Below are 27188 nucleotides of genomic sequence, written 5' to 3'. Positions count from 1 at the left end.
CTGGGCAGCATCGCGCTCTTTGTCTCGAATCCGAGCCTGCCATGCTCCCGTTCTTTCTCAATGCCTCCGGCGGTGCGGACTGCTTAGAGGCCGCCGGCGCACAGTTCAAAGAGCTGCCCGTGTCGGTCGGGTGAAGTTCACTGTGCGAGGAGCGTCTTTGTGCGGTCGAGGACTGGTGGCGTCATTATCTGCAGAAGTCGGGTGTGGCGGTTGTGTTCCGCGGTAGCCGCTAAGATCCCTTTGGTTTGTCATAAACCTGCTAGCATTCGTGAGCAATCTCGCTGATTCTATGATTTAGAGCATGTATGATTATCCTGTATCGTGGACGCAATGATCACTAATTCACTAATTGTCAGGCGCAAATTTCATATTTCCCAATGTACTAATGTACTGCCTTCGTAAGGGATTCCACGGGTCTTGTTTACTCGACCTCAATGTGATGCTGAAAAGTGTACAGTGCTCAGCGATTGAAATGCGATGCTCAAACAGCATGGCGGCCGGCACTTTTTTGCGGCACCGTTGGACGCTGGGGACATTGAGCTGATGCACTTTTGTGTCACATGAAAAACGGTAGTCATTTCAATCAATCGTGACGCAACTAGGCTCCATCAGCGATCACCCAGCGCTCACCGGTGGTACCAGAATCACCAGCCGCCATACTGCCCGAGTATCGCATTTCAATCGCTGAGCAATGTACATGGGGATGACCGAACGATGTGCAAATGACTGATTCGGGAGCATGCGCAAAAAAGTTTAGAAAAAGAAATAGGACGAGCTCGTGCACTTGGTGCCGGTAGTTGCATCATGCGGACGTGAGCTAAGTCTCAGCCACGATTCTTTGAAAAGCAAATTCTTGGCATAAGTAGAAGCAGAACGCTTATGGAGGCAATAGAACGCTTTTTCATAGAAAAAAATAAGCCCAATGTGCCAGTGAACCGTTCTTATATGTTTCCACCCTATTCAACCTGGTGCTCGTTGGTCTCGCTGATTCGTTACCGCAAACCGTTCAGCTCTCCGTATATGCAGGCGACATTTGCATATGGGCTTCAGGCGTGACACGTGTACAAGTCCGCGCACGACTTCAGCAAGCCTCAACGGCTGTGTCAACATACCTAAGAAGACTAGGCTTGGAGCTTTCCGCTGAGAAATGTGCACTCGTTGCTTTTACTCGCAAAGCGATGGCCCCGTATGCTTTGCGGATTAATGACCAAATTATACGATATAGACGAACGCACCGATTTCTTGGCGTTATCATTGATAGAGACTTGTCTTGGAGCCCTCACATCTCGTACATGACAAAGCGTTTGGCCGCCATTGTGGACCTTCTTGCGTTTCTCGGCGGGAAGTCCTGGGGTGCAACAGTACCGTCAATGTTGCAACTATATAAAGCACTGCTTTTGGGCTTCCTACGGTACAGCTTATCTGTACTAGGAAATACTTGCACTATGAATATTGGCAAACTCCAGAGCGTGCAAGCCCAAGCACTCAGGATTTGTCTCAGTCTTCCCAAAACTGCGTCATCGATTGCGACACGTCATCGATTGCGACAGTGGCCATAGCCAGAGATGCTCCTTTGACAGTCTACATTGATTGGGATGTCCTGAGAGCGCACATCCGACACCTGACTCGGATTCCCTCACACATTCTTGCTTGCTTGCCAGCAAAAAGGCCCCTTTCGACTTTTGCTAAAACTATTGTAAGACATCAGTCCTACAAGCCATCAGAATTTACGCCCGCTACACGATTGTCAGATCCATTGTGGTGTCTGCAACGGCCGCAAGTGCAACTGACAATTCCAGGAATCAGGAAGAAAGCTGGAGCGCCATTGCAAGCTTTAAAACAAGCAACTTTGGAGCACATACACAACGTGCACAGATTCCGGCAACATGTATACACAGATGGTTCAGTAAAACTCAACAGCTCCGCTGCTGCAGTCATCATCCCGGCACAATCTGAGGAAATCAAATTAAGAACTTCATGTGTGACCACATCGACGGGTGCAGAACTCGCGGCGCTCCGTGTTGCACTTGATTTCATTAAGCAGAAGCCACCGCAACAAAGGACAGTCTTTAGTGACTCCAAGGCAGCCCTTCAGTGCATACGAAGCCCAATGCGCCACGGACCCAATGAACAACTGGCCTCAGAAATTCGGCACATATATCATCAAAGCCATGACAAGGGACACAACATAATCTTTCAGTGGCTTCCAGGACATTGTAACATCAGCGGGAATAACCACGCCGACGAAGCCGCCCGATCTGCACATGAAAGTGGTAAACGAGTCTTCCCCAGTCACCCAGAAAGCTCTTTAGCCGCCGGGCTGGCTTAGCGGATATGGTGTTGCGCTGTTAAGCACGTGGTAGCGAGATCGAACCCCGGCCGGCGCTGCTGCATTTCGATGAAGGCGAAATGCAAAAACACCCGTGTGCCGTGGATTGGGGGCACACTAAGGATCCCCTCGTGGTCGAAATTAGCCTAGAATCCCCCGCTAGGGCGTGATTAATAATCGAATCGCGGTTTCGGCACGCAATACCTCCGAATTTGATTCAACTGCGAAAGCTCCCCGTCATTCAGATGTTCGTGCCACTTCGCCATCTTGCTCTTTTGTCAAACAGTCAAGGCCTGCAATGACCTGCCAATGTATCTGGACAACTCAGGAGCCGGTAATTTCAAGACTGTAATTTCATAAACTTTCCATCGTCCACTCAGCCCATTCCTCGCGTATAACTCCACTTAGAGGCATCTGAATCAGTAATAAAAGAATAAGTATAGTGTACGCCCAGTGCTATGGCTAACTGGCTGATAGACTGACCTTGTACTGCCTGCACAGAGAGTTCTAATTGAATATACAGAACGTTCAACATCTCATAACTGTTAAGCATTAATATGGCGTTGAAGTGTATTATACAAAAGTGGAAATTATGAAATGCTGTTAATACTACGTGACTCCAGCGGTGCTTTCAGCCGGCAGTCCACCGCCAATGCCGGTTCACCATTCTTACGTGAACTATCGAAAATGGTCCATCAAATCCCAAATGAGAGAATAAGAATGATGGTTAAGCGGATACGATCACACATGGGCGTCTCAGGAAAAGAGCCTGCCAATTCTCTGGCAACGTCAGCGCGTAACCTTGACTTCAGTGATAATAATGTATGCAGATATGACGACGCTGGACCGCTTATACGCCGCCAGCTGCAGCGCGTATACCATGATAAACGTGTAGCCATGTGATCGCACCACTCACTAATCTTTGACCGGTTTTTTAACTCGGCGCAATAGGTTTTATTCTCCAAGCTACGTAACGTGCACAATTGTTAACATCACGCATCGCCTTCCTCGAAAAGGACGTACATCGAGCCCTTCTTGCCTGGCTTGTGGGCACTAGATGGGCACTTCTCTAGGAATCATAGCACTTAACGTTTCTCTTACCAATTTTAGTTAGAGTCATGGCCACTTTTCCCGACACAGTGGTGTATTACTGATAATTTTTCAATTCGTAAGACGTTTATAAGATGTTTGGACCTTGGTACAGCCTGTACAGTCTGTTTTCATTGCAAGTATTCTTTCCTGTATTCAGGTTGAGTGTACTGCTGCTACGAGGGGACTTCGGGCACTTTGAAGCTATATGAAAAAGCTTTTCAATCCGAATTCAAAGTATTACGGCCACATAACAAACGAAGTAACTACGTGAGTAAGCGCACACTTTAATTATTCGTATTTTTTGCACTCCTTCACTTTTAGCATACCCGCCGAACTCGTCCAAGCAAAAGTACGTACTTTGCTTAGAGTTGCGCAAGATGTCGATCATCCACAGCTTCTGTTTCACACGCAGGCGTGAAAAATCCCGGCAGGCATCTATGACAGTGAGAAGGCCAGGCCAAAAGCAAAAACGAGAAAGGAGCAGCGTAGGATGTCCCAGCGACGTGTTCGCGCGCGTGAGATCGATACCGTAGTTTGTATTGCCTCTCCGAAGCCGTCTCTCGCACTCCTGCTGTCAGAAGACGCACTCGAGAACAGGGCGCGTGTGCGCTCACGCTAGCGGCCTTTTCTTTCGCCAGTACCGGTCTCGTCCGGTACTCCCTGCGAGACGCTGCGCTCGGAGACAGCAGCGAAAGAATTCGCATTAGCGCTGTTCCTTATTAGTACGTCCAGCCGACGGCTCCTATGCGGGCGAAAGCCGTAGTCTTACACTACGAAACAAAAGCAGCGCGAGCAAGCTTACGGCTTCTCGTACATATAATATAACCTGCAAACTTTATCATGTCTCTTTGGGCCTTGCCTCCACCAGATAAGTTCTCAGATAATGCATTAGCGCATGTCTCCCTCGTTAGTTTTTGTTCCGTAGTAAATACGTTGACGAGCAAAGAAAGAACTTGCGCTAGAACCTAACCTTAATTTCACTTCCACTACATCAACTTCGTTTCACGTCATAGACAAGTTCCAGGACCGACGTGTAGTAATCGCGTCGGAGTTGATGCAGTTTCTATTTGTGCCTTATTGAGCATAGGGTTCCTCTATTACTATATCATAATTGCACTCAACTGAACCCACGTCTTTTTAGGTTCTTGTACTCGCGGTGGTTGCTTAGTGGCTATAATGATGGACTGCTAAGCACGAGGCCGTGGGATCGAATTCCGGCCATGGTGGCCAATCATTTCAATGTTGGCGATATGCGAAAACACCCGTGTACTTAGATTTAGGTGCACGTTAAAGAACCCCAGGTGATCGAAGTTTCCGGAGTCACCTACTACAGCGTGCCTAATAATCAGAAAGTTTTTTGGCACGTAAAACCCCATAATTTAATTTTTTTAGGGTCTCGTTTAATTATTTCAGATAGTCAACACGCATAGTATTAGAAGTGGTGGTAACTGCAATACGCTGACTTTAAATTTCCTGCTTGTTCTAATATCAATACCAACATTTTCAAGCATGCTCTGTAAATAAAAACGTCATTACAAAACAGTTGAATTAAACAAATTTATTGTTGCGGTCAATATGTTTTTTTACATTGTTGTCATATGAAAACAAAAGCAGGCCCTTTGCAGTGTACAGGTTAAAGTGACACCCGATTGTATACCAAACACAAGATTTCGGGCAGTGGTATTGCTGTATAATGAAGGCAAGAAAGCTTGGTGAGCTCGCACACCATGTTTCAGTTCGCACCAAAAGAATTCAGCCTTAATGTCTCTATTAAAAAAAATGCAAACCTATACAGTTATATCATCAATGAACAAGAATGTATCGAGGATATACAAGAACTCTCCGCCTGGGTGTATTTGACGTTGCAGAAAGTAAAACACATCGAGAATAAACAAATGTATCATTAAAACTGTAAAACATGAGTAGCTCTTAGAATTCAGTACAGGTTGTAGAACACAAACGATAACAAATTTAGAGCCTCCCGCATTTTTAGCTATACGGAGCGAGAACACTGTAGTATTCTCGTGCGTCGTCCTGAAGGGAACATCGTATTAGACGACCCTTGCACACGAGAGTGCTTAGTGCGACTGAGAGTACCTCTGCCGGTCTCGCTGATTGTCGCCGTTTTAAGGCCCTAAAATGACGCTCGACGGGCGCTCGCGTGATATAGCTAAATATGCAGAGGGCTGAGCAATTACATATAGTGAAAACAAAGCCAAACGAAATAAGAGAAGAAGAACACATCGAAAGCAGAATGATGTAGAAGACATAATTCACACATAATATTGAACGGATTACGAAGAACACCGCAAATGAACTGAAGGAAATTTGGTTACAATATACTGGAAGAGTGCCCACATTAGGCGCCCATTCTATTACTACTACAAAATAAGCAAATCTGAAATCCAAAAAAAAGAGACATTGTTAATGTGAAAGTTATATTCTGCTGAAGGTGGTATATTTACTCAAGACATAGTTAGTTATGTAAGAAACATGGTCAGTAATAAATTCGAGGTAGTCAAAGCAAATAGACAAATAAGTGTGAGTGGCAAGGGGGCTGTACGTACGTGGTAAGCGACACCTTCCGTTAATGTATACATATATATATATATATATATATATATATATATATATATATATATATATATATATATATATATATATATATATATATATATATATATATATATATATATATATATATATATATGTGTGTGATCAAACAGAATGGGAAGAATGGGGCCCGTTTCTCTCACGTAACTTTTAACCACATAAAGCCAACAGATCATGACAACGAGGAATGCATAGGGAGAAATATTGTTTAATTCCCTTTTAAAAAAAATAATTAAAAATGGACGAACCACCAGCTGGTTACAGGTGGCATACGAATCCACGTGTTGCATTATGCGCCCGATGCTTTTACCAAGTAAGTTACCGCAGCGCTGATTTCGCGTCCACGTTACTAGGTATGTGTGTGTAGTAGAGTAAACGCCGCGGGGCTATGTATATGTATATATATATATATATATATATATATATATATATATATATATATATATATATATATATATGTGTGTGTGTGTGTGTGTGTGTGTGTGTGTGTATGTGTGTGTGTGTGAGAGAGAGAACTGACACGTAGGCTTATTCTTCTTCCAGGGACTGCACTTCGATGCACTAACGTAATGTTATTGCTCATCGCAAGACGCGCCGGCATTATTTGGAACCGACTGGAATGTTACCGCTGATCCTACCTGTTGTGTGTGTTCTCGCCGAGCCTTGTGTAATCAGAATGCATGCACGACACTAAGTGTGAAGTGCTTTTCTGGAAGGCATGCAGGCACCAGTGATTACGCTGGAACCTTCGACGAGTCCTGTATACAAGCTGTGACGCGGTTGACGAGTAGATCAGATTTCCACGATCACCGCTATCGTGCTTCGAGTGTCGCCTGTTTCTATGGGCACACGTTCGCCCTACAAGAAGTGAGTTTCCAGTTGCACAGTTTTGCTACTGTGTTCTCCGGTGCCACTACAACGTGACAGTGTATATATATAGATATATATACAGGAAAACGCTTCGGCGCGTTCGTGGGAGTGCGGAATGCCGGTCAAGCAGCAGAAGCGTCAATAAGGTCCCGTTACTTCTCGTGCGTCTATTTTTCCTGCTTCTAGGCGCTTCTATTCGTTGGACTGTATATGTGCCGCTTTCTGGGATCTTATGCTTCACTGATATATATATATATATATATATATATATATATATATATATATATATATATCTTTGTGTGTGCGTTTATATGCATCTGCTTGATAGGCCTCCAGGCAGCATTATTTATGTATTCAATTCAAGTACTATAGAAGTCACTTCGACGACAATCCAGACTACCTGAAGGATATGACATAGTTTGTGAATGGTTCTGAATGCTCACGCTACTAAAAGACGACGGGGAACTTGGCACCCCTTCAGAATGTGAGAGGGTAAAACGATCCTCGGACAGAGATACGAACACAAGGGTCGAGTGCCGAAGACTTTTGCTCGTCGCTGTCTCGCAACACGCCGTAGCGTGGGAGGTTTTCGTATTCGACTACCATTCCGCGATCAAACAGCAAACACCTACAAAACGTGGAATGCCAGGTAGAAAAAAAGATAATTGCTTGGATCTGTCGTTTCTCGTAGTCCGTCTTTGGTGCGCCTTGTTTCACCGTTAGCAAATACAATATCACCCACATTTGCGTTTTTCATTAAGGGTGGCTACACTGTTAAGGGCGTCGACTTGAGAAACCTGCGCGCGCAGACTAGTGAGTCATTTGTGACCATGTTGGCGGCAGGTATACATAGACAACCCGCCGTGGTTGCTAAGTGGCTATGGTATTGGGCTGCTGAGCACGAGGTTGTGGGATCGAATCCCGGCCATGGCGGCCGCATTTCGATGGGGGCGAAATGCGAAAACACCCGTGTACTTAGATTTAGGTGCACGTTAAAGATCCCCAGGTGGTCGAAATTTCCGGAGTCCTCCACTACGGCGCGCCTCATAATCAGAAAGTGGTTTTGGCACGTAAAACACAATAATTTCATTCTTTTTAGGTATACATATACATTAGTGTTTCGGATGTGTGTGCGGCATTGGGATTACCGACAGGTCCTACAGGTGATGCTGCCGTCCGCGGTAGCCACGTTTCGAGAGCTGCAGCATGCGAAAACGTTCGTGTAGCTTGCGTTGTGTGGCAGTAGAAGATCCAGAGGTGGTGGAAATTAATCCGAATGTCTCTCCATTTGTTTCTCAGCCGCTCTTATATATCTTGCTCTTGAGATTGGCGCGAGCCTCTCCTCGGCAAGTCGACTACACACGGTGCATTGCTCAAACATCATACGTTCAATTTGAGCAGTCAAAGTACTTTCAAACAGCTACGATAAAAAAATATGTAACAGAAAAAAAATTTGTCCCACTCTTCTTCAGCTTTAATATTATGAGGGTCCATTAGGTGACTGCCCAGAATTCAAGCTTTAGGGAAAAAGTTTGCGACTCTGCGCTTAACCAACGAGTGGACGCAGCAGAGAAGTCTGAGATGAGTCTCTCCGTGCGCATTTTATTCCAGTGCACGACAATAATGCGTCGCGTAGGGTGCAGTAGCACTCTGTGAGTAGCGCCACAGTGAGGGCGATCATTTGTAAGGCGAGCGCAAGGCCCTGGTTCGAGTGCCGGTAGGGGGGGGCAGCATTCCTCTAGAGCTGCGCAATGATACAGATTTGCATGTGCGGCACTTTGGTGCACGATAAAGGACCACAGGCAGTCGCAATAACATCTGCGTCTCTAAATGCGTCTGCGTAGCTTGAGGCCTTTACAACCATCGGCTAGCACGCTTCAGGATGGATTGCGTTGCGGCAGTTGTGTCGTGCGAAATCGACGCGCCGACGTCGATAAACGGCAGGGCAGCATGTGCGCTCATAATGCTTTCCATGTGACAGCTGGCATACCGCACTAAAACATCACAGCGACAACGACTACGAGGATAACTCGCCTCATGTGTAGCGGTAGTACTTCAGATTAGCTTCATCACGCGCAGGAATCATGATGTGCTCTCCTGCATCCACGTGTACGTAGAAGCGTGTCATATAAAAAAAGTTCCAAGAAGAGGTTCAAAAAAATTAACAAAACGGAATGTTACAGGTCCGCGACGTGCACGTTCTTATGCCGATTGAAGCTCTCTGTTGTCGCAGGAGACACTGGATACATGTAAACGAAGGCAGGCTCCGTGTATAGGCTTCTCGTTTAGCTCGCTGTGTTCTAGATCGCCGAGCACTGAGAAGGATGTGGGTCCGCTGAATGCATGCCGTTGCGGCGCACTTGTAAGCATGACTGCCGGTATAACATTCACGTATTGCGCTGCGCTGGAAAACAGGATGAAGGTTCACATTAAAAGAACACCATAGTATAGTCTTCCACTGCATTTTTAATCAGTGCGAATCGTGTCGCAAGAAACCTTTGCAACGCTTGATTTGCAACCGCTATGTCGGTAAGTATCGCGACGTAGCTAGTATTTCTCTTGCCATTCCAGCAAACGCGTTGTCAAGTGGAGTGAACTGTAACAGTAATTATTTGTAAGCCGCCATTATTTCTTAATAATTGCGACGCCATCGAATTTGTCGAGCGATAGCACTTAGTGGCCTTATTGCTTAAAAAAGCCCTCGAAGAAGTTCATAGCCATAAAGGCAAAGCTTAGACATAATGTTTCATATGTCCAGCACGAAAGGTCCCGTAAACGCTTATCTGCAGCTTCATTCTTAGATGTGAAAGGGGCATACGATAACGTATTACATCAGGCGATTCTCGACGCTCTTGTGACGGTTGGCCTAGGTGGTCGAATATTTTTGTGGATTGCAAGTTACCTATCTGCAAGATCATTCTATGTGTTAACTGACGTTGGCCCAACTACGCGACGCTATACCAGCTGGGGCGTTCCTCAAGGCGGTGCTCTCAGCCCGACGCTATTCAACCTCGCTCTTATTGGACTTGCTGAACACTTGCCAACTACCACCAAAATTTCAATATACGCAGACGACATCTGTTTCTGGACTTCGGCAGTCACACGTCCTCAGATAGGCGCACGACTTCAAAGAGCGGCTACTTTGACAGCGAGCTACTTGTGTGAACAAGGTCTGAGCATATCGCCAGAAAAATGCGCCCTAGTGGCATTTACTTGCAAACCAATGACGCCTTATGTCATCTCAATCAATGGGCGGACCATTTCCTATGTCAGAACCCACAGATTTGACAGCGAGCTACTTGTGTGAACAAGGTCTGAGCATATCGCCAGAAAAATGCGCCCTAGTGGCATTTACTTGCAAACCAATGACGCCTTATGACATCTCAATCAATGGGCGGACCATTTCCTATGTCAGAACCCACAGATTTCTTGGCGTAATTATCGACCGAGACCTCAGTTGGAGCCAGCACGTGGCCTACATGAAACGGCGCCTGACAGCAACCTCCCAGTTGTTTGACAGGAAAGACTTGGGGGATGTCAGTAGACGCAATGGTGAGACTCTACAGAGCTCTTTTTCTCGGTTTTTTAAGATATAATCTAGCTGTACTGAACAACACCTGCAAGACAAATATTCGTGTTCTGCAGGCAGCACAAGCTCAAGCGCTCAGAGTTTGTCTTGGTTTGCCCAGATGCACGTCAACTGAGGCAACTATTGCGATTGCTTGGGACCATCCAATGCAAACTCACATCACGGTGGAAGCCCTGAGAACGCATATCAGACATTTTGCACGTGCCCCCTATCACCACCTTGCAACACTACCTTCAGACAGGCACCAAGCATCATTCTCTAAAGCTATCGTCAAGTACAACGACAAACTTCCCTCGGGCTTCACCGCTGCATCTGAACCATCGATACCCCCTTGGTGCCTTGTCAGCCCCACAGTCCATCTCAGCGTACCAGGAATTGGGAAAAAGTCTGAGCTGTCGTCGCCTCTGCTGAAACAACTGTATCTACTTCTTCTGCACGAGAGCTACGCGGACAGTGCACATATTTATACTGATGGTTCCACAAACATCCAGTGTTCGTCCGGTGCTGTGGTCGTCCCAGCAAGAGGTATTACCATCAGCTTTAGGACTGACCACCCAACGACATCTACATCTGCGGAACTAGCACTTTGTTTCGTCAATCGGGAACCACCTCGACAATGGTCAATTTTCGGTGACTCAAAGGCAGCCCGACAATCTGTGCTATCAGCTCTGCGTCGCGGGCCATTCGAACAGCTCGAGCTCGATCTTAGATGCCTACTCCATACCTCACATGAGAAAGGACATCACGTGAAGTTTCAGTGGCTGCCAAGTCACTGCTGCGGCGTCATAGGAAATGAAGACGCCGATAAAGCCGCTCGGACAGCTCTTGAAGGCACACAGGAAGAGGCCATACCACTTTCACGGTCCGACGCAACCAGCAGACTTCAAGTGCTTGCACGGGAGATCACGCTCTCTCTGTGGTGCACACCAAGCAGCCAGACCAAACGCAGCAATCATCAACACGACCTGCCCTCATTGATGCATCTGTGTATGCCAACTGGACTCCGCCGAAGTGAGGCCACCCTGCTTTATCGCTTATGGCTAGGGGTGGCCTTCAGGAAATCCTACTCGTTTCGCATTGGAATGGCCGACAACGCTCTCTGCAATGCCTGTCTTTGCAAGGAGACGCTGGAACACATTCTGTGCGACTGTCCTGAATATAATGTTCAGAGACAGTCCATGGCTTCCGTTCTAGCGCACCTGGACAATAGACCATTGTCAGTTGCAACCATTTTCACATATCGCCGACAGAAGAAATCGCAGCTGAAGGTGACGAAGGGACTGCTTCGGTTTATGAGGGATACGGGCTTGGACAAGCGGCTGTGACAGTGATGTCGCGTACCGCGCAAGAGTGACGGACTGTAACTGACGATGTGTTTGCTGTGTTATGTGCTCTCTCTCCTTCCATCTTTCATCCCCCCATCCCGCACCCATGTGTAGGGAAGCAAACCGGTTAGGCTAAACTGGTTAACCTCCCTGCCTTCCTTCTCCACTTTTTCCTTCCTTCCTTAGACATAAAGACGCACTGTCCATCATTCCCACCATAGCCGAACAGCTATACTGTCGGTGCAACGGAAATAGCTCCGGGTTCCTCCTCTCCGGTGTGCGCATAGCGAAACAGAATGAGTAACCACTGTTACGAAACGTTAAGCCCTCGTTTAAATCATATCCCTGGGAGGATGATAGCCCACGAAATGGAGTAGTAATGTCAGGAAGTGAACAGAGACGATTGGCGTGCGCATGCTATCGCCGCACATAACCGACAAGAGATACGTCGGTGATATCGCGGTTTCCACGGCTAAAGGCTTGGGCTACTAAGCAACTCAAAGGGACATCCGAGGGAAATGTTAAGTTGAGTTAGATCGACAGATCTCCTGTCTAGTCGGCCATCGTTGTATCGCTTTATTTTGTTTCTTTTTCACGCCAATATACGACTCTGTTCCGTAGACAATTGCCACTGAAAGACCCGCTGCCGTTCCTCAATTTGAATCACCCGCGACAAAAGTGTGAAGTTGTCTTGATCTCCACGTAGCCTTCTGCCGCTTTCTGCAAATCAGCTACCGCTCTGTCAACTGGCACCGGCGGTGTTCCACGAACCACCTGGCTCGGCTCGCTCTGGATAAACACTACGCCTCCCACTTGCCTCCTACCCCTGCTCCTCCCATTTCAGTGTCCGCAGTGCAGCCGCTCTCTTTTTTTGCCCTTTGCTCATACACACGTCGTCTCCGGCCCCCTGGTTGCCGGCAGCGGTAGCCGCCCGAATCGCCGAGGTCACATGAAAGAAGTAGTACTCTAGTTCACCACAGGTGTCACCACTTGGACTTTCCATTTCTTCGTCATTATCTCGGTTGCAGAACTTCTGCTATCGTTACTACCAAAGAATTCATTACTACAGGAGGCAAATGTTTCATCTAACTTGACTTAGTATATCCTCTTAGAGTCGCTTTAAATTGTGTTGGCATGAAGTGCCACGGTGAAAATCGCAATGTTGTACCCACGGTAGCGTTAGTGGTTTGTGTCATTCGAATGGACATGCTTCAGCACCTATACAGGAAAAAGAAATAAGCCGGGCCGAGACGTCTCTCTTCAGTGTGTACCACCAAAAGGAACCAACCTCCTTTGTTGCAAAAGCGGATAACTTCCAAGGGTCCTCTCTGCAAATTTTAATGTCGCGTTCTGATGTGTTACGAGGGTTGCTGCGCGCCCGACGGCAGTATCAGAGTTTCCGAGCCCAATTCTACGTTGACATTATTCTTACAGCCTCCTGTTCTGCCACCTTTGCCTGCTTTGCGCAGCACAGGGTACCCACTGGGAATTTCTTGACTCTATGTTAACTTTTTGCACTAATTTTGTGTTTGCCTTGTCCACAGAAACGTCCTTTTTTATTTATTCTAGTGTTGGTGCAACAGAATACGTACGGCTCAAATCAGTAGCCATTTAGTGCTTTATTTTCCCAAAGAGAATAATACTATACGGAGCATAGAAAAGTTCACATTTACATTAACTAGCTTTAATGTACAAAGTTCTCTGAAAGCTTTAGAAGCTCAGTAGGGATTTTATATAATGTCAAGAAGTTTGCAGGGGTTAATTTTATTTCAGCTAGCGGAGTGCTGCGACCGCGTGATCTGGGACGCGACCGCTTCGGAGCCAATCCAAGTGCATGGAATGGCAATGAATTATTCTCTTCTTCATAGCATTGCTTGGAAGTGTGAGCAAGAAGACGCGTCGAGTAGCCTCACTCATACAGAGTGACATTTCCGGCATTTGTGGCATTTTGCTACAATGCTGCACTGCTTTGTGGCCAATGGCACATAAGTAGTTTGGCTTCTACAATATGGAAGAAGTGGACATGAGTCACACAACAGGAAGGAGGAGGAGTGACGTGAGATTGCTGGAAACGTAGAGCTTGCATATCAGTCTGAGTACCTCACCTAGAGAGATTCCCAGTCCCGTCATAATACGGGAAGCAACTAAACCATTTCTTGGCGCACAATATAAGGATGCAGGTTGTACAGATTCTTGCTTCGAGCCTGAAAATGTTTCTGGTTTAGCTTTCTACAGAAACGAGGTTACTTCTTTCATGTGGACAGTCTAGAGTGCACTAAGGGAATAATCCTGATTGGATATAGCTGCTACCATCACAACATGAGAAAAAAAAGTTACGCATTTTCTTTTTTACCTCAGCTTCACATACTGCTTATATTCTGCATTAGTTTGCGTTAGTATTGCTTACTGTTCCTTAGTGCTCCGGAGCATGACTGCAAAAAAAAAAAAAAAGAAGAGAAGCTTAGGAACGACATTGCGGCGGCGCAGCTCAGCATGCAAAAAGCTCAAAGCACGCTGACGTCAGGTACAGTAATGAGCGTGCAAATATGCAAACGCCTTCCAGTTCATTTTTCCTCGTGCCAGTTTGTATTGCCAGGATACGGAGCGGGCGGGCTTCACCGACGGGCGCACTGACCTCGTGTCTGTGGAGTCGGGCGTGGCCCTCGACGGCGGTGACCTGGACCGCGACATGTCGTCGTCGTCATCGTCGTCTGTCCGCAGGCCACCTCCGAGCGGTCCTCGTTCGTCCTCTTCGCTGAGGCCGTGCTCCAGTATGAGGGGAAACACGGAGGCCCGGCTGCTGGGCTTCGTCGCCGGCTCCAGCATCAGCAAGGAGCGGCGCGTCGAGGGCGCCGACGATGGCATCGCCGCGCACAGCACGGCGGCGCCCGCGCCACCGATGCCGCAGCTGCCGGCTCCCGTCAGGCTGCTGCTGCCCGAGCGCAGCAGCATGCACTTCTCGGACGCCCTCCGGGGCAGCGCCCGACGCGCGTTGGTCACGACCACAGAGGAGGAGCCCAGGCCGTCGGGGGCCGAGAAGCGACGGATGAGCTTCGGTCGGCCGGGCGTCCCGCCGTTGGCAGCGGACACACGCCGGGCGACCTCGCGGCATACCTGCACCACGGGGGTGCGGTGCAATTGTTGAAAATGAAAATTTGCTTGAAATTGTTGAAATTTGTTGAAATTAAAATTTTCTTGAGCCCCGATGCCGGGGCGCAACTATGGGCTGTCCAGAGGGCCCACGATGCGGCGGTCGGGCAAGGCCTGACTGTCCCAACGTGGGAGCGGCCCGCAGCGCGCTGAGCCGCGTACCTCAGGACCCTATTAAAGTTTTGCATCCATCCATCCATTGAATGTTGAAACTTAAAATGGAGACAGAGACTAAAGACATTTGCTTGACAGAGATCTCTGCTCCGTATTGTCCACTGATTACACCGAATAATGGCATTAAGGTGTATGGAAAAAAAATAAAGAGGAAGAAGAGGAATTACTCTGTGCATGAAGAAATACACCTGCGCATGTCTTGTAATGTGTTAGTATCTACTCCACAACGAGACAAAATCACTTTTTTTGCTGTGTTATGCTCCTCTCTGCTCCTTAACAAGAAGGCGGCCAGCAGAAATTTGGATCCGTACTCTCGCCGCTCACGACATTCCATTCTTTTATTGTTTGAATAGCTTTAATTCCTTCGGAGCGCCCGCTATTTCCACCTCAACGTACATCCCGAGCCCTGTAAGCAAGAGCGACGCGCTTCCACCGAACTGCTGCTGATCGTTCTGTCTTCTTTCGCTTTTCGAAAGAGCAGAGTAGCCAGCCAGGCTCAGACTTTCCCCTCTGCGCCTTTCCGCAATCACTGTTCACTCTACAGTGAGGGCGAGGTACAAATTTCTGCTCGACGCAGCACTGGACTCAAGACAGCGACTCAAGTATGCTGTTGTGTCAACAACATTCATTGGTAGCGCCCCTGTTATTGCCATCATCCCACTCCGCCCCCTCCCGTCTCTTTTTGGTCTTTCCCCGGGTCAGATTGACAGGTTAGAGCGCATAGGCTTGGGTCGACCTTTCTGCCTTTATGCATACAGAATGAGTCCTCTGTCATCCTCGCTTTCTTTCACGTTGGTGAACGTGCATACCTGTTGCCGGTAGACGTGCCTCCGGATCAGGTCCTTGAACGTCTGCCGCAGCGCCCGGCTGCGCACACCGTACACGTACGCGTGCGCGCACGGACTCCAGCACAGCAGCACCGTAGTGGCCGAGCCGAGCAGCGGTGGAGTGCGGCGGCCCGTCGAGGCTTCCCACAGCAGAAGAGCGAAGTGCGGCGCCGTCAGCAGTGCCAGCGAGGCCACCAGCTGGGCCGTCGACAGCAGGGCGCTGCGGCCCCGGAATCGGGCCAGGTACCACGGATTGCGCTGGTGCGTCACCGTCGCCTGCGCCCGAAGGGTCACCTGCGCAGCGTTGAACCGTTGCAACCATGATATAAGGGCGCGCCAAATAAACTTTTCAGCCACCTTAGCATGCACCGGAAGCGAATTGACAAACTTTCTCTCGTACAAGCGTTCCGGAGTAAGTGAGAGCAAGCCTTTATACAAGTCATGCGACAGACATCTGACGCCCAAAGGGTCCTATAGTTCTGTAGTTAAAACAGTTTCGCGATCTGGCGTGTTTGCGCATGATCAAGTCAACAGCGCCTCCAGACACCATCAACATCGTTAAACATGAACTCACCACTGGCCTCCATAGCGCACAGTGAGGTCATGTGGACAATAATGAGCACAAATACACTAAGGATCTTCAGCTATGCGGTGAACTCTTTCTCTTTTTTTTAACGTCATTGAATGTCACCGTTTTCTTTTATTTCCGTATTGCACATTCATTCTTGTCTACTTATTCGAACACCTGCTAGAGGGCGTGTGGCATCTCTGCGTCACGTTCTCAGTAACAAGATAATGGAAATGATGTTTTTTTTTTTTTTTTTTCATTTCTGACAGAGCACTAATTCCACCAGACATGGTGTGTAAATACGACCGAAATATATGCCCGGCAATCATGTTATGAAAGGCACTTCTTGTAGCGCCGAACTACTTTTTTCCGATGAATTCTCTGCAAGATTGAATTGTTTTCCTTAAAGCAGAATATTACGTTTGATACGTCACAAGGTACACCGGAGACGAAGCATTGACATGCTATCACCGAGAAAACGCCTTACCTCTTATGTAACCGCCAAAATATATTTTCTGTATAGCCAGTTTCCTATAGCACATGCAATCATTTGTGACTGTATCATACATCAAGTCAGCAAGCGGTATTGGGAATGAGGCTAAGTAGTTAGTGAGGCATTAGACGAGTAAGTCTTGGCTTACTCGGTCGTTGGTAACTGCTGACTCGTATTACGGCTACACACGAAACTCACACAAATAAACGGGAAACGGACACGAGTGCTGCTCCATATCTTTTATGAACATGACATACAACTGGAGTAGACACATTGCTGATTCATAATGAATTTAACAGCACGAGCAGATAACGAGGACGAACGAGACGAGACGAAGAGCTGATTTCCACAAGATTTTAATGAAACGAGGCGCGAATACATATACAAGCTCGTGCAAGTTGCGCATGCGCAGTGGTCAGTCATCAAAAGGCACATGTCAGTACAGATGCTGCCGCGTCGGTTGTAACATGGGCATTCTTTACTCGCTATCATTGTGTTGTCACCAGTGCTGCCAACCTTAAAGGAACTTTCCTATACCTATGCACCTGCCGCGGTGGCTTAGCCGCTATGGTGCTGCGCTGCTAAACGCGAGGTCACGGGATGAAGACCGGGCCGCGGTGGCCGTATTTTGATCGGGAAGAAAGGCAAAAACGCCGGTGTCCCGTGCATTGGAGGCACGATAAAAATGCCCAGGTGGTCAAAATTTATCCTATAGCGTGCCTCATAATGAAATCGTGGTTTTGTCACGTAAAACCCCAAAACTCTTTCAAGGATTGAAACGTTCAAACTATTGACGTGACGGCTTGTTTTGATTTCCGTCAGTTGAATCTTCGTACCTGCATGCGAATTCACTATTGCTTTTGATCCTACAGCAGCGCACTGAACCACTCTCGCCCAGTAAACGACTGTATCTTACTTGGAAAGCATATTTAGCGCCAGCAAGTTTCCTCGCGCTAAATATGCTTTCCAAGTCAGTTTACCAACACGTCCAACAAATGACAAGACTGTATCTGAATACTCAAGGCCCTTTATCGAAGTACTGCTGCAGCGATGTTGTCGTTTGCACTTCTTGCTGTGCAGTCGATGTCTGTGCACTCTGAATAATATATGTATTTGTAATCGGCAAAACAAACCGATGCTGGAACACCAAGCAAAGCAACAGGGTCAAATGCGGCCCTAAGTGGACAATTATACAGAGCCCCGAGCACGACAATGCAGTAGTAGCGCTTAACAGCGCACTACACCTGCCTTTACTACAATTTACCTGTAACCACGCACTCGCAGAGCAACCTTGGGTAGAGTTGTGTTAATAATCGAATTTAGTTTTCGAGGAAATTTGGAGGTTTGCTCTCATTATTGGCTGCGCTTGTTCGCTCCGCTACGAGGTAGGGCGCCGACGCTGACGCTCACGGTAGGAACGGGCGCCTAAGACCCGCGCTCCAAAAAAAAAAAGAAATTTAATTAATAATTTTTTACATTGGTCTCTTGAAGTGCCGGTCTGTTTTGACACTGTTAGCTTCTGTAATGAAGGTCCGACGCTCATCAGTCCTACATTTCTAACAATGTTTCAAATAAAGTTGGCACATTATTGCAGGTGTAAAACAACTTCGGGTAACAGAAAGCGTATGCGTGCGGCTTCATCTGTAAATCTAGCCTCAGTCAGGAGAAGAGCATGCATCTGGACTGGTTGGTTCATGATTAAGAGCAATAAACAGCGCTAAACAACAGGACAAAGAGAGGACGCATGATTAACATTAACGTTACATTAACACCAGCGCTGACTAACAACCAGGTGTCTTTATTCTTTCAGTCAGCACTTACATACTCCACCGCTGTCTCGGAGCACAGAATCAACAGACTTCTGCATGCGCAGGGGCAAAAATTGCAATTAGTTGGGGACTCCAGAAATTCGGACCACCTGGGGTTATTTAATGCACGCCTAAATCTAAGTACACGGGTGTTTTCGGATTTCGCCCCCATCGAAATGCGGCCGCTGTGGCTGGGATTCGATCCCGCGACCTCGCGCTTAGCAGCACAACACCATAGCCACTGAGCAACCACGGTGGGTCGGAAGGAGGGAAATGGAGGCGAGGCTTTACACATGGTTCGCCACTATTATGAATGTGGAAAGCTTCGGAAATAACACGTCCGTATTGGCCAGCTATGACCGCAATCTTAGAACTAAGCTCAGCCAGACGAGCACTGTAAAATTGATGCGATACGTTGATGACCTTAAAATGTTTTGCAATGCTAACACTACTGACGCGCAGCCTCCTGCTGCTATAATATTTCAAACATATTAAAATATTTGTGCGTATTTGGGAGAGACAACGAATGACAGCCAAAGCGTGTCCTTGCGCCTATGAGTGCGAGTATAGCTGTGTGATGAAAAAAAAAACGGGATGCGTAATTCGATTTTTCCAAGCCCGCGCGAGTGTCTTCACGAATTTGTGTCAGTGCATTGTTTGCCGAAAAATCAAGGCACGTACCTTATTTATTATTATTTGCTTTTTTACCAGTGCTATCAAAGTAGACGCAAATGGACAGGTTACGGAAAGAACGCAAAGCCTGAGAAATCTATCGTTGCAAGTCACAGGAACAATAAGTCCGAAAACAAAAGCGAATTGAATAAAGCGTGAATTTTAACACTCTTATGCATTACTTTTCTCTTCAATTCTCTCAAATTTTTTTATATTTGGTGCGTAAACTGCCCACGTAAAAAAACAGGTTTGTGCGATCACAAGCTCTACTACAAAACTAGAAAAACGAACAAGCTAACCCAAGAACTGCGAACATACATGTTTTGCGTTTCTGGGGTTATATAATTTAGAGCGAACGCGTAGGACATTTGTGACCTTGACGAAATGGCAGTATTTTTCAAGGCCGACTGTGCCAGCAAACTGCTGCTATACAGCAGGTCTGCCTTTCTCGCAAGCCAAAGAGGCAGGCTTCCCATTCTCAGGAGAGAAAGAAAGGTTGCTATTCTGGTGGCCAACTCGTATGCATAATTCTCCGGTTTGATTGCCAAGCACTGTTTAATTTCTTTTTTTTTTTTGGTACCATAAGAACGTTCAGCCCACAGGCACACGTACAGAGTAAAAACGTTCCTCACCCCATTTACTGCTAACATATACAAAAAGCCTCAATAATTAGCCAAAAAGAAAATGTATCCGCAAGGAAAAAGGCACAAGAACTAAAATTCTCCCTTTGTATAATGGTCGTGTTCCAGGCAGTCTGCTTAAAATCCTGCACCTGAGAGACAAATTCGCTCTAGTGAACGTAACCAAGGATCACGACGTCCAATTAGAGGTCTCTAATTAGAAAGGTAGCAAGATTAAGTGGCGCCTGCATGAAAAGAATCCTGCGTGGGCGACGTGTTCTGTTAAAAGCAGCAAAAGCTGGCGCAAATTATACGTTTTTTTCGGCAGCCAGGTATTTTGTTCCGGAAGTAGTAGATAGAAGGCCCCTTAGAAGATGGCTCCTTTCCACGAATGATGTGGCTAGAATTGACAAAATGTAACTTGATATTCGTACTGATTATTTTAAGTTTCTCGGTACGCAGGACTGTGATTGCATTTCCGAACCGACGTTAAGCCTGCAAATGACTCGTTTCCCCGAGCTATTAAGGAAACTGCGGAGCAGCGGAGGTCCGTATGGAAAGAAGGATAACTAATAAAAGGAGAGAAAGTCGAAAAAGCTGCAGTCCCCTCCCCACATTAAATGCAAGGAACAAATAAAGCCTGATATATGTACTCACGACATGTCGTTAGCTTTCTTAATTTCTTCTGCCAGCCATTAAAAATTTATTTGGTGCTCTCCGCAACCGTCCAACAGCAGCCCTCGTGGCCGCGACAAATCAGATTTATAATGACATCAGGCGTTATCTAGGAGAAAAAAATAAAGAGAAAATGCCCAGCTATAGCAGCGCACACACACGACATTAAGGTGGCATTCACACCGGGAGATTGATAGGAGCCGCGCGAACTGACAGCGACTAGCGATTAGGGCAAGACTTACGGCAACCAGAGCACACACCGGCAAGCGCGACCTGCCCGTCGCCCAACACAGTGAGGTGTCCCGTAATTGGTGACGTTCGCGTCTGCTCGCATCACCATAGCCAAGTAAAATCAGCGTCCGCGTATACCAACGTCCCTCTCCTGCGCCGCTTGGCGTTGTGTCATCTTTGCGACTCCAGTCGTGCAGCTAGAAAACCGCTCAGTGAGCGACATCACGAAATTGGTCGTTTTTCGACCAACGCGACCATTTGTGATCATCTTCGTCGCGCGAGTAACACCCAAATGGGTACAAGACCGGAGGTGCCGCAGAATTCGGCTTTATTCTTTGACAACCTTTTTTTTCACTAATTCTGATTATACCGATAGTACAGAAGACCTACAGATGTCGCTCACCTCAACAGCCCCTTTACATTAGTACACACTACAACAACATTTTACAGAAGCAATGCACCAAGGACAGAACGTCGCACGGCAATGTGACTACTCTGAAATTAAGAGAGTGCGTTTCACATTGCAACACATATGGAATAAGAAATTACTCGTAATAATTTGCGACAACAAAGAGAACAATCAAGCAACCTCAAACCTTGCTGAATATCCGACCGCGTCTTCAAAAACAATGTACTAGTTACATTATATGCGCGAGTAGCGCAAGTAAATATACGGCAGAGTAAATAGTGCCGAAGTCAGGCAAAAAGCTGCTGTTTTTTTTAAAAAATATGATACATCATTAGGTATTCCAGAAGCACTCGTCAGCCGAAAGATTCAAAAGCACGATTGTGCGGCCTTGGAAATATTTTCTTGCTAATCCCATATTCCATTGCCTGTAAAATTTCAGAAGGTACCCGCATAATTCGCTTTGTCATACAACACTATATTATGAACAAATCTAACCATATAAGCAAGAAATAAAAAAAAAGACGTTACATGCCATAGTTCCATGCCCCTCTGAGCTCAATTGCTCATTTCTTGTTGTCATGGTTGACGTTTTCAAAGAAAGATGCCTGTGCCAACGACTGTGTCTTTCCTAATGCAATCAACTCAGCGAATGTCTGGCTCCCCCAGTCCCTTGCGTGCAGATCTGAGAACACAAGCTGCTAACGCCCGTAATGCTTTTCGTCCGGGGTCGCAAGATCATCAAAGTTTCAGAGCGTTTCATGGGAAATGCCATCAGTGTGAGGCAACGGCGACCCTGTCGTTGATGACTGTCTCCTCCTGACGACACTAAGACACATCCGCTGCAGCGAATATTTCATTCTAGGCTCTGCTGTACATTGGTTCAAGGCTCAGCATGCAGCAAGTGCTGTGAGATGTGCGTGCCATTTGCATGAATTACAAGAACGCGCGGTCAAGCTAAGTGTACAGCACAAGTTGCTTAATGCTTTCTTCATGTTCTTTGAAGAATTGGGGGCTTACGATGAATGATGATGTTGTGCAGGCAGAACAACCTGAAGTGGCACGTCGTCATCGAAAAACCGAGAAGACTGTCATGTGCAGAAGGTCATACGATATATCGAATTTACGCAGTACAACGCCATTTGGCCTTAATCACCTGGACGTTCGGTCCCACGAAGAATAGCAGACAAATTCGATCACTGCGTGCGACTGGGCCTCCAGTGTAGTAGTGTTCACGGAATCAGCTGCTATTTTTTTTAATATATTTCAGAACTATATATCTGAGTTTGAAACCACATATACTTGCGGATATTTCTATCGTCTATACAGTATGAGCGGATGCAATCTGCCGTTGGAAACGTAGAGATTTCTAAACAATCAACGAGACCTGGATAGACGCTTTCTGCTGCGTACGATAAAAGTAGAGCCACCGGCGTCTCGGATGGACTACATTGCGAACCAGGAATACGAGTGCTGCTTGTAATACCTGTATTATGGCTGCGAATAAAAGGAACACACGTCCGCCGGACACCTTCCATTTAGGTGTGTTGTTTCAGCCACAGATTGGAAGGACGTAACTTTCATTTGCGTAGCAGTTGCGACAGAACTGCGTGTCTCGTGCCTCGCGCATGTCACCCGCCATTAAATAGAGCGGCGAGCGCGATGAGCTGCACAGCGCGCTAGGTAAACAATTATTCTAGTCGCGTCCCGACAAGATTTGCTCTTGGCACGGCGCGTGTGTAATGCAAATGAAAAGCGTGGAAGACGTGGGGCTTACACTGAACGCCAGGTCGCCCGTGATTAGGACGTCAGCATAGAGGGACCAGACGCGCACACGACAGCGCACCCGACGTGGCTTGGAAAACATGTTTACTTGACCTATAGGCCTATGCTCCCTCACCGTTATTAATAATTAATCCTCGACCGACGCGCACAGTGCATTTACGCAAGCATTTCTGCAACAATGGTTGAACGTTGTGCAAGTAGTTCGAGCACAAATATGGAGCCGTAGGAACGGAGAACGAACCAAACGAGCTCGCGGCTGCAATCCCCTAGTTAATACGGTTCACTGCTAACTTGGGTCTTTCGTTTTTGTGTTTAGACGGCCTCAACAAAGCCGTTCTTTGGCGAAGTAATCCACAAGAGTATATATGAGGTAGTGTTCCAATGTGACGAGCTTTTCCGAAAAGGAACGGATTGTGCCCTCAACTCAACTATAATAATTGCAAACCTTCGCTCCGTGCAGACATGTTTTACAAAACCAGTACGCAGAATAAATATGTCGTAGAAAAAAAAAAATCTTAATGTCTCTTTTACACAAAGAAGAAAGGCGAATCAACGGCGGTTGACATCGAAGGAAGGAAAGGTCGCCTATAGGGCGCATAAATGTATCATATGCTTTAGTGATTGACTGCGCTATCTGCGGTATCCGCCTATATTTTTCGTTGCGTAAAGCCACACCTTCGGTTCCGGTTTTGGGCGCGTGCAGTTTTAACGAATGCATCTAGGTTTCAGTTCGACTTTTTCGCGCTAATTACGCATTATTATTACTGGGTGCATTGTTTTGGGATAACTTCGTAGTTTTTTTTTTGTTGTTGTTGTTGTTCCAAGCTTAATCTTGACGCTCTTTTTGTTGCTCTGAGTACATTAGAAGGCCTAAAATTGCCTTAATTTGACGAAAGGCGTCCGAAAGTGGACAGCCAGATATCAAGATTTCACTAACCCCAAATCAATCTGAAGACACCAAGCATCTATTCAACACTCCATTATTTTATTTTCGTTTCCTATCATGCCTGCCACAAAGCATGGGAAGAAGAAATGTGCTCATGAAAAAAGTGGAGAAATTGTAAAGTTCTGTGACGAGAAAATGACCGCCACCGCAGATTCATTGGTTACGCCCCATGTGCTTAATGCGGAAGAGGAGGCTCGGCTTCACAGGGCGCCAAGTTACCTTTCCCCCCTACTTTCATTTCTCTTTCCCTTGTTATTTGCAGATTTTAATTAGACATAACAAGTAACTTCCCATGTGCTTCCTATGGCGTCATTATCCATTTCTCCGGGCGGTTGTGACAAACAAAATAAAGTCGAGGCTCTCGCATCCCCTCGTGTCAGTCGCTTCGATATAATGCGATGCTTTTGTTTCAGCGCGTTTCGATCTGAAAGAAACTTAATACTAAACTACAGTCGGGCACAACTTTAGAAGGCAGCGGCACTTTCCCCTCAAAGGGGAATCGGCACGAGCCTCCACCAATTGGCGTGCCCTCCAGGCTGACGTCATAAGGCGCACGGGCGCGCTGACCCCGCCGACGAAGAACATGGCCGCCCGCGCTTCGAACTGGGCCGAGTCGCGTCGGCTGTGTGCGTCTGTGCCTGGTCAGAGTGAATTTCCAAACTGTTGGCGGAGGTCTATCATGGAGGAAATATTATTGCGAGCTTAGGTAGCACAATTTTCCGCGTACGTTTGTTCCGAGCCGTCATGCGATAAGAAAGATGGCAGCGAAAATCGGTGACGTTGCGCTACGTTTCGACTGAAAACAGTATCCCGCGGCGACACACCACTACAAACGAAAAAAAATTAAATTATGGGGTTTTACGTGCCAAAACCACTTTCCGATTATGAGGCACGCCGTAGTGGAGGACTCCGGAAATTTCGACCACCTGGGGTTCTTTAACGTGCACCTAAATCTAAGCCCACGGGTGTTTTCGCATTTCGCCCCCATCGAAATGCGGCCGCCGTTGCCGGGATTTGATCCCGCGACCTCGTGCTCAGCAGCCCAACACCATAGCCACTGAGCAACCACGGCGGGTCACTGCAAACAAGCACGCTGCGCGTTTGTTCTATTGTGTTTTGCTTTGATCCAAAGTGAAGTTGCGAGGCAAAAAGTTGCTTAAGTCTGGCAGCTACTGCGAGCGTCGGGTGTGTTCGTGTACGGTGTCGCTGCGTTTTTTATCGAAGATGGTGAAGCGATGCAGCCAAACGTTTCGCAGGAGAAATAAGAAAAAGCAATGTGCGTATGCAACCTCCAGTGCATGCACACATTGCTGGCACTGCATTGCTGGCAGCGCAACGAGCAAGCGATCGTTGGCAGCAGTATTGTAAGAGGGCCGAGTGTCTACCAGCGTAGTTCGAGCGTTGTGTAGCACCATCGACGGATTGCTGTCCAGCAATGCTAACAATCGGTTACTAACGCGGGCTGCGTGAGCGAATGTCGTTGAATTAGTAACGGTGAGATGCTTTGCTACAGTAGGGCTCTGCGCTGCTTTTCGATTCTCGTTAGATGTTGCTACTAAAAATTTCTATGATGGTGATCAGAAAACGGCGCCAGAAAAAGAAAAAAAGAAGAACACGTACGACAAGGTAGGCACAGCAGTTTTGGAAATGACCAAACACATCTATCTACCCGCGTCGGCGTGTAGCACATATGCGTGCGTGTTTTCTTGCGTGTTTGAGTAGATATTTTTATTTCACCCATTTTGTTACATTTGAAATTTTCGTAGTTTTAGTCCTCGCGCTTGTCTATGAATATCTGCGTGCTTTTGTGAGTGTTTGTGCTTATTCTATTTGCCATATCTTTATTTATTTGTTTTCGCTTCTGTAAGTTTTATTTCAGCTACATTTCTTTTTTCTTCCCGATTTTCCTAACTGGACTGATTCAACGCAGAAAGTCATCTGAATATATATTCTTTGATCAGCTTCTTCGAACTGCTTCTTCGGTGTCATTAAAGCCTTTTTCTATTGTCTACTTCGTCTTCTCAATCTGCCTTCTCGCTGTGTTTTCTTCTACTATTCTGTCCTTGCATTTTGTCGCGTTGGCGCAATGCGATTAGCCAACTTGCACAAAAAATGTTGACCCACCATGGTTGCTCAGTGGCTATGGTGCTGGGCGGCTGAGAACGAGGTCGCGGGATCAAATCACGGCCACGGCGGCCGCATTTTTATAGGGGCGAAATGCGAAAACACCCATGTACTTAGATTTAGGTGCACGTTAATGAACCCCAGGTGGTCGAAATTTCCGGAGTCCTCCACTTCATAATCCATCATAATCCCACTCATAATCAGAAAATGTTTTGGCACGTAAAATGCCATAACTTCATATTAAATTAAAGAATTTCCGATCACCTATGACAATATAAAGGTTTAGATATATTATCTAAACGCACCACGTGCTTTACGCAGTAAATTTGCCTCTTACCCCTGTTCATGTGTTCATGCATCAGTGCAAGAGACAGGCCGTAAGAAGTGCACATAAAGGGTGCCGCATTGTAATGTACTAGCGACGGTAAAAACTATAGTAGCAAAACTGTGAATGCCGAAACTAACTTTGTATTGGACGAATCTGTGGCCAGAGAAGAAAGTTGTACTGAAACCACGATAGCGGTGGTCACAGTCACCGATCATGAAATCTGATCTGCGGTTCGCGCGCGTTGGCTTTTAGAGATGAGTCAGCCAAGGTTCCCGAGTAATCGTGCATGCGTGTCCTACAGAAAGTCCTACACAATTCGCGTCACGCATGAAGTCAGATTAGACAAGGTGCGACGACAGCACGAAAACAGATAAAAGCATCGATAACATTCGAGAAACTTCGAGAAACTTCGATACATGCAGGCGCTCCCTGCACTGAGCGATAAGGTTTAACATTTGTTAGCCGGCGAATAGCTGTTTCCCCAGAAAGATAAGCAAGTAATCTGTCAATGCCCCCCTCTTAAAAACCATCGTTCCGATTCCGCAAATACCACAGTAAAGCAA

General features: G+C 46.8%; 1 protein-coding gene across 2 annotated transcripts in view; it reads right to left on the bottom strand.

The window, feature by feature from the left end:
- LOC126524274 (uncharacterized) overlaps positions 1-27188 on the bottom strand; it is a 243604-nt gene that overhangs the window by 105651 nt on the left and 110765 nt on the right. The window contains exons 2-3 of one of the 2 annotated variants that reach the window (XM_050172601.3): positions 15952-16263; positions 14454-14932 (exon numbers count right to left, since the gene is read on the bottom strand). In XM_050172601.3, coding sequence (XP_050028558.2) covers positions 14454-14932; positions 15952-16263 — 791 coding nt within the window. Of the gene's footprint in view, positions 1-13366; positions 14933-15951; positions 16264-27188 lie in introns of those variants that run through there. The other variant, XM_050172600.3, reaches the window with a different exon arrangement.

This window comes from Dermacentor andersoni, chromosome 3 (genome assembly GCF_023375885.2).
Source record: "Dermacentor andersoni chromosome 3, qqDerAnde1_hic_scaffold, whole genome shotgun sequence".
Taxonomy (NCBI): domain Eukaryota; kingdom Metazoa; phylum Arthropoda; class Arachnida; order Ixodida; family Ixodidae; genus Dermacentor; species Dermacentor andersoni.
The sequence above is the reverse complement of the archived record's forward strand: the minus strand, read 5'-3'. Positions and strand labels throughout refer to the sequence as shown.